Raw genomic sequence first — 11,891 nt, forward strand, 5'->3', positions numbered from 1 at the left:
CTTCAAACTTAAATCGGCTTGGAATTCTGCTATATATTCAAACGTCTTTGTAAACGATGCATTTAAGATACATTCCTTTATTGATAGGCAGCACATTATACAGTAACAATGACACTCTGCTTGGAGTTTTGATCCAATTAAATTTAGCAAATATTGTCACGGTACCAGCAAAAACATCTGTCACAGAAGTTATTTTGTGTACTCTGGTCCGGTGTGTTAGCGCGTACATCTGGAACAGCTTTTTTGTTCACAGAAAGCATTTCATTATATAAGCAATCTGTTTAGACAAAAAAAAAAATTAAGACCTTACATGAAAATCAACTGAAATAAACATTTCAGTTGATTTGAAAAAGCTGCTACGTAACGTTAACATGAAAAATATATTTATACTACTGCCGTGTCCGTTCTATACTTGTGAATGGACACGGCAGTCAAATCATAAATCAACATTACTGCAGCCAATGTGTGGTTGGTGTCAAACAATAAATAAGGCCCTCTAATTAGTTATTTATGAGGATACACTTCTAAAACTGATGAAACATCTCAACACAAAATGTCAGTACAGTAAAATTTATTTTCCAACAGGAGTGAGACTGGAATTTCTGTTGGTAACAGGTTGGTAATATGAACAGAAATGCTTGGACATCCTTTTCTCATGCTGTAGACTCTGTCCTCCTACACAAACCTACTCAGAGTCACACCAATGATATTTTGACACTGTTATTCAAACAGTGTCGACAGAGATTGTTTTACATCTCTGAAGTGAGCTGCCCTTTACTCTGGATGACCCTCATGATGGACTGGACCACCTCTGATGTGGTGCCCTGACCCCCCAGATCCGCTGTGTGCAACTGCAACGAAAAGAACATGATGTAAAGACACATGATCCAATTTACAATTTAAAAAAAAACATCAGAAGATGCTTATCAGAATAGAATTCTTGGCCTAAATTATACAGTGTCAGTCAGACGTTTTTGTACACTCATCATGGAGAGTGATTTCTTCAAAGCTAAGCTTTTAATTATGGATTTGAACTGTTATTCATCCTTCAATTAGTTAAAAATAAACTGTGGCACAAATGTTTGAATCTATTGTGAAAGTTGTTTAATCGCACAATGTCAAATTATACATCCACGGGTGCCTGATAATATTATATAATTAGAAAGTAAAGCCAAATAAACACCATACAAAACAAATAAAACAAAAATGCTCCAGGATAGTGTATATGATGTGTTCATCCTTCCAATTTGTGAAAGTAATGTGACGTTTTTATTATTTCATTCCTACCAAGCCGTCACCAGAGTGAAGCCTCAGAGGCCTGGCAGAAGAGTCTGATCTTGATCCCCGATAAAAAGATTTAGGTTTTATTTTTGTCAGTTTAAGTCTTTCTCTGACATAATGCTAATTAATTAAGTCTATTTTAAAAGTTTACAGTTTGGTTTAGTCAGAAAATAGTCACCTGGATGTTGTTTCTACTAACAGGAACTTCACTACGACAAACATGAACTGCATGACTCCTGCACGTATTCCCATGTCTCTGCTGCAGCTGGTAGCACTGTTGCCTTGCAGCAGGAAAGTCCTGGGTTAGAATCCCTGGTTTGACCTGAGGTCTTTCTGTATGGAGTTTGCATGTTCTCCCTCTGCATGCATGGGTTCTCCCCAGGTACTCCGGCTTCCTCCCACAGTACAAGAACATGGCTCCATCCCAATACACTTACTAAAAGAGAGTATATTTTACCTAATTTACGGTGAGTTTTAGAATATTCAAAAATAGTTTCAGATTAAAATCACTTCTACTTTTCACGGCTGTCTGACTGGACATGCCAGTTTGAAATGAAGCAACGTTTATTTTCAAATAAACTCAACTGAACTAAATTAAGGTAGAGTGAGGGTGGGGCAACAAATTGTAGCAATTATTTCTATAATCTATTTTTGATTTGCTAGTTTTTCTAGCAAGTACGATGAGAAATTAACAGAGACTTTCTAAATTTAGCGTACAAAAACAGGAAACAGGGGAGTAGTTACTCGACTTGCTCCGTGCATGTATGCACGTGCGCCACCCTATTAATATTTAGTTCAATATCTCTGAGCAAAGTTCCACCTCGACCTCACACATTTTGCAGCCACCAAAAAACTTCTGGCATATTTTTATGAGCCGTTGTTATGGTTGATTCTAGAAGTCCAAAGTTGGCCTGCTTGATTCATCCCAAAACAAGTTCTGATGTGGTTTGAGATCGTTATCTGCAGAAACTCAGCTATGTGTCTGTCTCTACAGTCTAGCTGTTGGTTTGAGGTGAAGGTAATTAGGAGTCACTTCTCTTTCATTATTCTATGCACCTTGTGGGTCACTCACACCAGCAGCACTCGCTGCAAAAGAGCCCCACAGCAAAACTCTAACCGGCAACACAAGGGAAGATACCATTTCAATGAAATCCTCCAGGACAGAAAAATATTGTTCTGTTTCATTGTCTTTTTTATTGTTTATATGAATCTCCAGTATAAAATGACAAAACAAATAACTTGTTTTTGCAGGGTTTTTTTTTTTTTCAATTGACTTCTTATGTGAATCAAAGGAGATAAAACAATAAATTCAAGCTTATCTACTCAAAACAAAAAAAAGGAAAAGACGGAGGTTGCATTTTGTATAATTACTTCACTCTGGACAAGGTCTTAAAAGCCCTAAATGCATCAAATTAATCCCTCTGATGTGTGTTTAGAAACATCTGGCCACGACTATATCTCAATGACTGCCTTATGTTAAGTGTTTTATAATCCATCAGTTTGAGGCAGAGCAGGGGTAATCTCTATCCAATTTGCAACCAAAAAAAAAAAAAAAAAAAAAACTCAGTACAATATCTGCCACAATGTGTAAACTGAGATCCCGCTGAGTGTAGAGCCTGAAGGGAACTTTCTAACGATCAAAGCGTCTCTGTGTGAATGCATTGTGCTGCTCTCGAGGAAGCATGCCAGACTGGCCACAAGGGCTTGTAAACCTGTCACAACAATGGGCTGCGAACTTTCCATCAGCATGAGAGGTGAGCTGAAAGCATGCTGCGCATTAGTAGACTCACCCTGGTTTCATTCATCGTGGTGAAGACTGCATTCCTTATCGGGGTGGCGTGGTCATAAAGCCTGGAGAAACAGGAGAAAATGATTTAACTTATGTAGCGGCTACATTACCTCTCGACTCAAACGGGAGGAAAGAAAATTACTTGAGGTGGTCCAGCATCATGCAGCTAGCTAGCAGCATAGCGGTGGGGTTAGCGATGTTCTTCCCTGCAATGCTCTTCCCCGTGTTCCTTGTAGCCTGAGATCAAGAACAGTCAGAGAGAGAACGTGAACTTAACCCTCTGTATTAAAAAAAAAACAACATCCCACGGCATTTTTTTATATTTTTAAAGTAAGAGAGATGCTGCTGTTTCACAGCCCCTTACTGTTTCAAACACGGCGTAGTCCCGACCATAATTGGCGCCAGGCACAAGGCCAGGCCCTCCCACCAGGCCAGCACACACGTTGCTAACGACGTTCCCGTACAGATTAGGCATCACCATCACGTCAAACTGCTGGGGTTTGGACACGAGCTGGAAGCACAGAGAAAAAGAACAGCAGGGGAAGAAAAGAAAAATAACTATGTTTTTCTTAAAAACTCCCCCAACCTAATCCAGACGCGTTAAGATTGTCACCTGCATGGTGGTGTTGTCCACAATCATGCTGTCAAAAGTGATGTCCGGGTATCCAGAGGCCACTTCCCGGCAGCACTGGAGAAACAAGCCATCGCCAAGCTTCCTGCAGCGGAGGACAACACATGCCCCTCGATAGAAACGCAACAACAAAGGGTCCGCACTTCATGGAGTCAAAGTCACTTACATGATGTTGGCTTTATGCACCGCAGTGACCCTGCGGCGACCTTTCTCCCGAGCCAGCTGAAACGCATACTCAGCGATCCTGAGGGAATTGGTCCTGGTGATGATCTTGAGACACTCCACTACCCCTGATGCACTCTAAAACAAAACAGACAAAAACAAATTGTATTACAAACTTCAAAAGGTTCTAACAATGAGTTCAACTTAAACCTTTAACAACAAAAACATCTGAGGGAATTCAAGATAATTCACTGAAAACTGAGGCCTAGTACAGAATCACTATTCAAACTAGGGTGGGGTAGCAACTTAAAAATACAGTTATGATTTGCGTAATCATCTTCTGACGTTAATACTGCTTTGGAGTGATAAAAGCCTGAATCCATGCTGCTTAAATCTCTAGCAGACAGTTCTTGGTACGCCAAGCTGTGCTTCGTGATACGCACATTGCAGACACTGATATTACAATAAAAAACAATACATTGTGATGTATTGTGCAGCCCTTGGTGCAACTTCTTTCCCCTTTTCTGCTCTGCACCAAGTAAGACCCTAGAAACGGTAAACATTAGGGAAAATTGTCTGTTTGGTGAAAGGAGCAGGATTCACTAGGGAAGAACAAGCGAAAGTAGAGCTGACTGGAAATGGAGCTTAATGGCATTAAGATGAAGATGGCAGTAATCTAACACCTTCTTTAACCCTTGAAAGATCATTTCTATCACTTGTATCTAAGCTAGGAAATATGCTTCAGTTTGATGAAAAGCCTGAAGATGTTTTCCTTCCCCTCTTTCTACTCTGAACTCCAACCTGTATTCAGGTTGATATGGATTCCTGTTCAAAGGGAGTCGTCCTCCTGGTTGTTCAGGGTGGGGGATTACGTAGACTGAAGAGTTTATCTAATCTGGTGGGTTCTATGAATGACTACTGTTTACTACGTGGATTCAAATTGTTTTTAATTGGATCTAAATTGGATTACAATATTGGATCAAATTGGGTTAACAGTGGATTATATGGCACTGGATTTGAATCGGCCTTTTAAATGCCTTACTTTTTAGCTGAACTGGAGTGTAATAATTAAAAACTTATTTAACTATCCATGTAAAACATACTGCAAAAATAGAACTACAAAAAAGAAAATATTTCTTGAAATGAGAGTATTTTTCTTTGATTTGAGCAGGTAAATAAGATTATTTGCCAATGGAATGAGATTTTTATGCTTAAAATAGGAACATTTCATCTTATTTCAAGTGCAGTATATCTAACTGTCTTATTTTAGGGGTAAAAATACTCATTCCATTGGCAAATAATAGTATTTACCTGCTCAAATCAAGGAGAAATACATACATTTTAAGAACATTTTACTTATTTTTAGTTCTCTTTTTGCAGTGCAACAACAAATATGACAGTAAAAACTGAATTTTCAACCTAACAAAGCAAGGTAATTTCTTTGGTAACCTTCAAAATGCCCCTAAATTGAAAACAGGATTTTTTTTAAACGGGTAGTATGAATTTAGAATAATCTAAAATCTAGAAATTTGGGGAAGGTATGAATAAATTGATACCACCCAGGGTGCAGTGCTGTGAAAAAGTGCTTCCTCTCTTAGACTTCTTCTGTTTTGCTTTTATTTTGTCACACTTAAGATCATCAAATACTTCTTTAAAGCAGACATTGTTGTAGAGAAGTTTTGTCCCATTCTTCTTTGCTTACAAACCAAAGCAGCCACAGACCATAACACTACCACCACCATGTTTAGTTATTCTGATTGAGTTATTCTGTTAGTTTTTGTTGTGACATATTTCACATAACTCTTTATCATAGAAAAACTGACTTTAACAGAGGTGACAGAGGCCTGCTGAGCTGTAGATGTTGTTCCTGGTCCTTCTGTTACTTCCTGGATGAGGCGATGTGCTTAGAGTAATTTTGGTGGTCTAGCTGCTCCTGACCTGCTTCTCGCCTACGTTCTATCTTTCCTCCTTTGTGGACAAATGCTCTCACTGCGGTTCTCTGACGTTCCACAACCTTAGAAATCCCTTTGTAGCCATTTTCAGTGTGACAGCTGTTAACCACTTTGTTTTCTGAGTTTCTTTAGTTGGGGGGCAGGAAGGTTTGGTGTTTGAGATCTTTTATCCTACTTCATGTTGTCAGACAGATACTACTTAATGGTTTCTTGATCCAAAAGGTCTGGTAGAAATCAAAATTGAATTCAGCTTTCCAACAAAACAGAAAAAGATCAAACCAAATTAAAAAAAAAAGAGCAGAAGGAAAACAGGAATCATTCCCTTGAACTCAATACAGATGCAGGAGCTAAAAATCTTATTAAATTGATATCTTACATGACAACATATTACTACACTGAATAATGAGAATTCTTTCATTACCCTAATGTTGTCCACCTTCTCATAACATCTTAACTACGTTTGAACAACCAACCTAATCTACTGCTGACTGAGTCCAGTGGCACCAGTTCAGGCAGTTTAATGAAGTCCGTATTGATTCTCCTTGACGGCTGGTCAAAGAGTTGAGTTGAGCAGAACAAATTTTTTTCTGCTGCAGCCTGTTTCTGCATTTTTAAGGCTATGTAGATTTCATTTATGTAACAAAAAAAAACAACAACACAAAAACTGGTAGGACAAAGACAAGGACTTTAAGACATGTGCAGCAGAGGACTGTCTTATTTTCCCCCCAGTCTGACCTCATGCTCCAGACTGCTGTATTCTCCTTCTGTGTTCTCCCTGACGATCAGGATGTCGATGTTCTTGTGCCGAGTTTGGACTCCGGGGAGGGACTGGCAGTGCATCACGTTGGCATACAGATCTAAGCTTGTCCTGTTGATGGAGAAAAATGACTGACCAAGTGCTCACATGGGACCAAATTAAGTTAGAAAGGTGAACCGTCTGACAAACCGGGGCATTTATCAAGGGAGCTAAATACTTTATTGACACGTACCGTAAGAGGTTATTTCTGGATTTCACAGATGGCGGCATGGTATGTTTGGTTTCTATGTTACCTATCAGGAGAGTAAGTTAGACTGTTGTATCATGGCCTTATGATAAACCCCCCTCACCTTTTTATGGCTAATAGAAGCAGTTTAGCCTACCTTTAAGAGCAACTCCGTTTCTGCGGATAGCAGTAATGGCATTATTGATATCATCCTCGGCCTCCATCGCAGAGTTAACATGCACGACCTCGAAGTCCACAGGTACACAGCTGTACCTACAGGCATGATTACCAACCACAAGATGAAGGGAGTCGCCATCTTTTTATAGTTGAGTTTATGAGGATTTTGCTCCACATGAACAAACCTGAAAACCTCTTTGACGTGACTCAGAAGCTCAGGACCGATTCCATCCCCAGGAATGAGGGTCACAGTGTGTCTGCCTCCATACTTTGCAGGAAGGGGCTGCAATGAAATAATATAAAACGTTTTAGCATTAACAAATGCAGTTTATTTGTAGTTATCTTTACTAATATGTAACAAATTAGCTGAACAAATGGTAGTTATACTTTATTATTTGAAGTGCAAAACTTCTAGGCTTGAACTACTTTAACACACTTAACAGATTCTGCATTTTAGTAAATCTCTACTTGTTAAGTTATGAAATTTGAACTTGGTATATCAGTTAATCATTAAAAAAGAAGTAGGGATTTTAAATGCCAGTTTTTATATGATTATATTACAAATAGGTGTGAGAGATATGGCAGTACTAGATTGTGAAGGATTAAAATACATTGAGGATCTTCTGAAAGGATTCTGATATTGTCTAAAAAGCAGGTCCTGCTCTTTGCTTGTTCGTGAGAGACATCAGTTTTATTTTCCTCCTTTGCCTTTAGCTTCATAAACAAAAGTCATTGTAGCAGGACTGGACTTTCCCAGAGTGCTGTAATTTAACCTTTAAATTAAAATACAGTTTTTGTTTTTGGCTAAACATTCCGACGCTGATTGAACGTCAGGTCTCAGGTATTAAATGTTGGCTATTTTTGACAGCAGAGAATCTGTTAATATCAACCTTCAAGACTAAAAGCAGATTCTCAACTGGATTTAGGTCTGGGCTTTGACTGGGCCATTGTAACACATGAATATGCTTTGATTTTAACCATTTCATTGAACCTCTAGAGCAGGGGTGTCAAACTAATTTCTATATGGGGCCACTTTGGCATCATGAAGTCATTAAAAGGGCCGCTTGCATGTGTAGAGACGATACTTTTCATTTCATAATTTCATTCCAGTTCACACAGTAGTATAAAAAATGCACAGTAACATAAAAGTAGCACCCTTAGGCCCAGATTATACAGTTTATCTGCAAAAAAAGTTGATATTAGGGTGAGTTACACTTACAGGAGGTACAGTTTTAGCCACTTTATACACTTTAAAAGGATATATGCCTTTTTTTTTGGCTCTCTAGGGCCGGATAATTTACCTTGACGGGCCGGATTTGGCCCGCGAGCCTTGAGTTTGACACCTGTGCTCTAGAGCATGTTTAGGGTTGAGACTCTGGTAAAAGATGAACCTCTTACCATGACCTGAAATCTTTTGCAGCTTGTTATAAACTGTAAAACAAGATTTCTTAGACTGTTCTGTGAAAAATCGCTTTCTTCTAGCCACTTTTCCATAAAGGCATGGAGTGCACAATTGTCCTGATCATAAATTCTCCCCCATGAGCTGTGGATGAATGCAGCTCCTCCCGTGTTACTCTAGGCGTGTTTCTGCGATTAATGCTCTTCTTCCCTTGCCAATAAGTTTAGGTGGAGGGCTTTTCTTCTGCCGTTCAGAGTCGATGGGTACATAGACAGAACTAAATTTGGGGAAATCCTGAAAGAAAACTTGTTGGAGGCTAACCAAGACATGGGACTGGGGTGGAGGTGAATCTTGTAGCTGGACAGCAAACCTAAACATATAGGCAGAGCTAGATTAGAATGGTTTAGATCAAAGCATATGGCCCAGTTAAGGTGCAGACCTAAATCAAAACTTGCTGTTCACAGATTCTCTTGTTTTTTCCAATCTGCCTTAGTTTGAACTATTATTGTCATAATTTGGGTTTTGTTATGGTTTATGTTTGTTATTTGATAAATTAGTTCTTTTTCTCCTATCTTAGTATTAACTATGGTTTTTATTGTTTGCTTCTGTTCTGTTTAGTCTTAGTTTGGTTTTCTAGCTTAGGTTTGGTCTTTATGGTTATTTTGGTTCTGGATCAGTCTAGGTTAAGTTTATGTTTTGGTTTAGTGATTCTCTTCATTTAACCAATCCTGTCATAGGTTTAGTTTCTGTTTTAGTTTGGATTTATCCTGAAACTGTTTTAGTTTATCTGTTTTTCACCTGCCAGTCAATCAGTTTCACATGTCAGTAACATCTGGTCTGTTTGCCTGTCACTCCCCTTCACCAGTCACCATCCAATCAGCTTCAGTTTACTTCCAGCCACTTTTTCCTCCCTGATCAGCTCTACCCATTCTGGTAATTAGTTTCACTCCGTTCACCTGCTCACTCCTCTACTTATACCTGCCTCTGTCTCCTGCACTCAGTCAGATCATTGACTTTCCATGCCTATTGGTAAGTCTTGTCCAGCATTCCCCGTACTCTGTTTTGTTTGCCTGTAGACTTGACCCAATTAGCCTTTGGAGTTCTGAGCCAGCCTGACCCCCGATTGTCCTGTTTTTTCTGACTGTCTGCCCGTTGCCTGACTGGATCTGATTTTTATATATTAGAGCTTGCCTGTCCCCTCTTTTTGATTATTTAGTCTTACTATTTATCAGTTTTGGACTACTTTGGTTTTTGAGCTTTGTTGTCCCATTCTTGCCTTGATGCCCCTTTTGTTTCCACCTGATTGTATTGTGTTTTTAATAAATCCCTTTAAAATATCATTCTTTTTGTCCGGCCTAAATACTGGGTCCACCTGTCCCCGTTTCCTGACAATTATGCAAAGAAGAGCGGGGCAAATTTCCCAACCTTTAAAAGTCTTTCAGCTGTGTTTCAGCTGGGTGATAAATCAATTTTTATAAATGAATTCAAATTTGCAACTCATGAAGATTTAAATTTTGGAAAATTTAGATTTTTCTTTTTTTGTGAGGCATTTTAATTTATTCATTTACTTTTTTTATGCACATGTAAAGTTACACATGTGAAGTGAGGCCTGTTCTTAGACGTGTCATACAACTAGCAGCAAAGAGGTTGTTATATTTTCATTATCTACAGCCATCTTATTTTATAAGCATGTTTTAAATCTCGTAATAAGTTGCATTTTGAATTCATGTCAACTCCAAGATGAGAGTCTTCAAAAATAGTTTCAGCAATTTGTTTTTAGGAAACAAAGGGGAAGAAAAAAATTAATCTGAGATTTTATTTTTAAGCCTTTATCGCTCAGCCCTAGTTTTCTCTGAAACAAAAACGTGGCGTGTATATTTTTCCCCATATTGGCCACCGATAGCCACAAAAGATACCTATTTAAAACCAAAGCAAACATCATAATTAACCACAGGATTCATAAAAACCTGTAAGTATTTATGAAACTAATGGGTTCTTTTGTAGCTTAAACAGATCCATTCTATGTTTTGCTTTTCATCCCTCTAGTTTTTAACCACTGCTGACTAATGTGAATTGAGAATTTCAAGCAATCGTCATGTATATGGAAGTCAACCGTCATGCTATAGTGGGCTAAAAATACAATAAAGGTTGCAATTATTTTTAAAAACAAAAACCATGCACATGTAAAGCAGGAACAAAGGAAGACAGAGAAAAGGTTAAACTGTTAACATCGGTGTTAAACATTTTACGAACAATAGAAATACAAAAGTAGAAACAAGCACAACTGGTTTTCCATTAGAACTGTGAATTACTTGGAAAAGAAGCTCACACCTAAACTGATCTAGTGGATGAAATCTGATAGTAAGTCCCTTAAACACCTTAAATGTTTTTACATTTACAGTACTTCTCTATAAAGAATATACTTGCTAAACACTGATCAGGGTTTTCCCAGGTAATAACAACCACTGATTTGAGGTCTGATCTGCCATTTTATTTTTCTCTTTTTCTAAAGATTACCACACATGAAATATAACAAAAAGGGTGCTGTAGGTTTATTTATATAGGCAGCAGTTTGGAATCCGACTAAACATTAAGGAATAATAATAGTATCCCCATTTATGCATCAAAGCATATTGCCTTAAAATGTGTCAGATTTTATTAAACTCAAATAAGTGCACCAGTTTACAAGCCAATTGCAAGTTAAGCATTTCAACCCAAAGCACGTTAAATTAAAAGTCATCTACTTACAATGTTGTCTCCCTGTTAAGGAAGAAGAAAGACAAGGAAGAAGGACAATCAGTCTGATTGCAACGTGCAACAACAAATCAAAACCCAAATAAATCCAACAAGAACATCAACATAGGACATTTATTCTGACACTTTAATGATCCCAGAGAAAATAATGACTTACAGCATGATTTATATATTTCGAAACCATAACATAAATCATACAATAGCACCATAGTTTTGGATACTTTATACCGAGACAGTACTAAAGGAGTTAATTGTTCTGTTTTCTTTTGCTAGGTCGGACATTGACACAGTCTCAGATACTCACAGCATGAGATGCTTTATTCCGGTGAATTGCCAAAGTTGTCCCAAATACCTAAAAAATAAAGCAATATGACATTTTACAGAAGACCAGAATCGTAATCACAGGTTGGTACTGACGTCTTAGCTATTTGACCTTGTGTTTGGTAGGAAGAAACAAGCTTAAGCTACAGCCTTGGGATACAATTATAGAATAATGCAGCAAAACAAGTTTTTTTTCAGTCTTACTTTAACCGTTTTTCCTTTCAAGTGTCGACCCCAGAGAGGATTTATGATTTTAGATACCGAGAGCACAGCACTGTGGGCAGCCATCTTGATTGTGAGGCATTAGTCGCGTGCGTTGAGGGGGGCGGGGGTAATGCGGGTCGGGTTGGTGTCCACTCGCTTATTTATATTTAGGGTATATTAAAAAAAACAAAATCCAGTTTAATTTTATTTTTACTCGTTTTCAGAAAGTTTAAAAAGA

At 38.2% G+C, this 11,891-nt stretch overlaps 1 protein-coding gene across 1 annotated transcript; it reads right to left on the reverse strand.

Annotated features, from left to right (window-relative positions):
- Positions 1 to 554: 554 nt before the first annotated feature.
- On the reverse strand, positions 555 to 11,790 carry idh3g (isocitrate dehydrogenase (NAD(+)) 3 non-catalytic subunit gamma). The gene is made up of 13 exons (XM_012866501.3): positions 11,654 to 11,790; positions 11,433 to 11,480; positions 11,123 to 11,134; positions 7,161 to 7,258; positions 6,956 to 7,071; positions 6,805 to 6,865; positions 6,551 to 6,683; positions 3,868 to 4,001; positions 3,684 to 3,786; positions 3,435 to 3,581; positions 3,213 to 3,307; positions 3,072 to 3,132; positions 555 to 851 (listed from the first exon to the last, which is right to left on the reverse strand). The coding sequence occupies exons 1-13, from the start codon at positions 11,735 to 11,737 to the stop codon at positions 750 to 752; spliced, it is 1,194 nt and encodes a 397-aa protein (XP_012721955.1). The 5' UTR covers positions 11,738 to 11,790; the 3' UTR covers positions 555 to 749.
- Between the last annotated feature and the right edge of the window lie 101 nt (positions 11,791 to 11,891).

Source organism: Fundulus heteroclitus, chromosome 1 (genome assembly GCF_011125445.2).
Source record: "Fundulus heteroclitus isolate FHET01 chromosome 1, MU-UCD_Fhet_4.1, whole genome shotgun sequence".
NCBI lineage: Eukaryota > Metazoa > Chordata > Actinopteri > Cyprinodontiformes > Fundulidae > Fundulus > Fundulus heteroclitus.

Bases quoted from the DNA above. Each gene is read 5' to 3' on its own strand.
- idh3g (XM_012866501.3), bottom strand. From the start codon at position 11,737: ATGGCTGCCCACAGTGCTGTGCTCTCGGTATCTAAAATCATAAATCCT. The intron at 4,002-6,550 runs GTCAGACTGGGG...GTTTTGTTTTAG, and splicing joins ACAGCAGTCTGGAGCATGAG to AGTGCATCAGGGGTAGTGGA. The intron at 3,787-3,867 runs GTAAGTGACTTT...CCTCCGCTGCAG, and splicing joins GTGCATAAAGCCAACATCAT to GAAGCTTGGCGATGGCTTGT.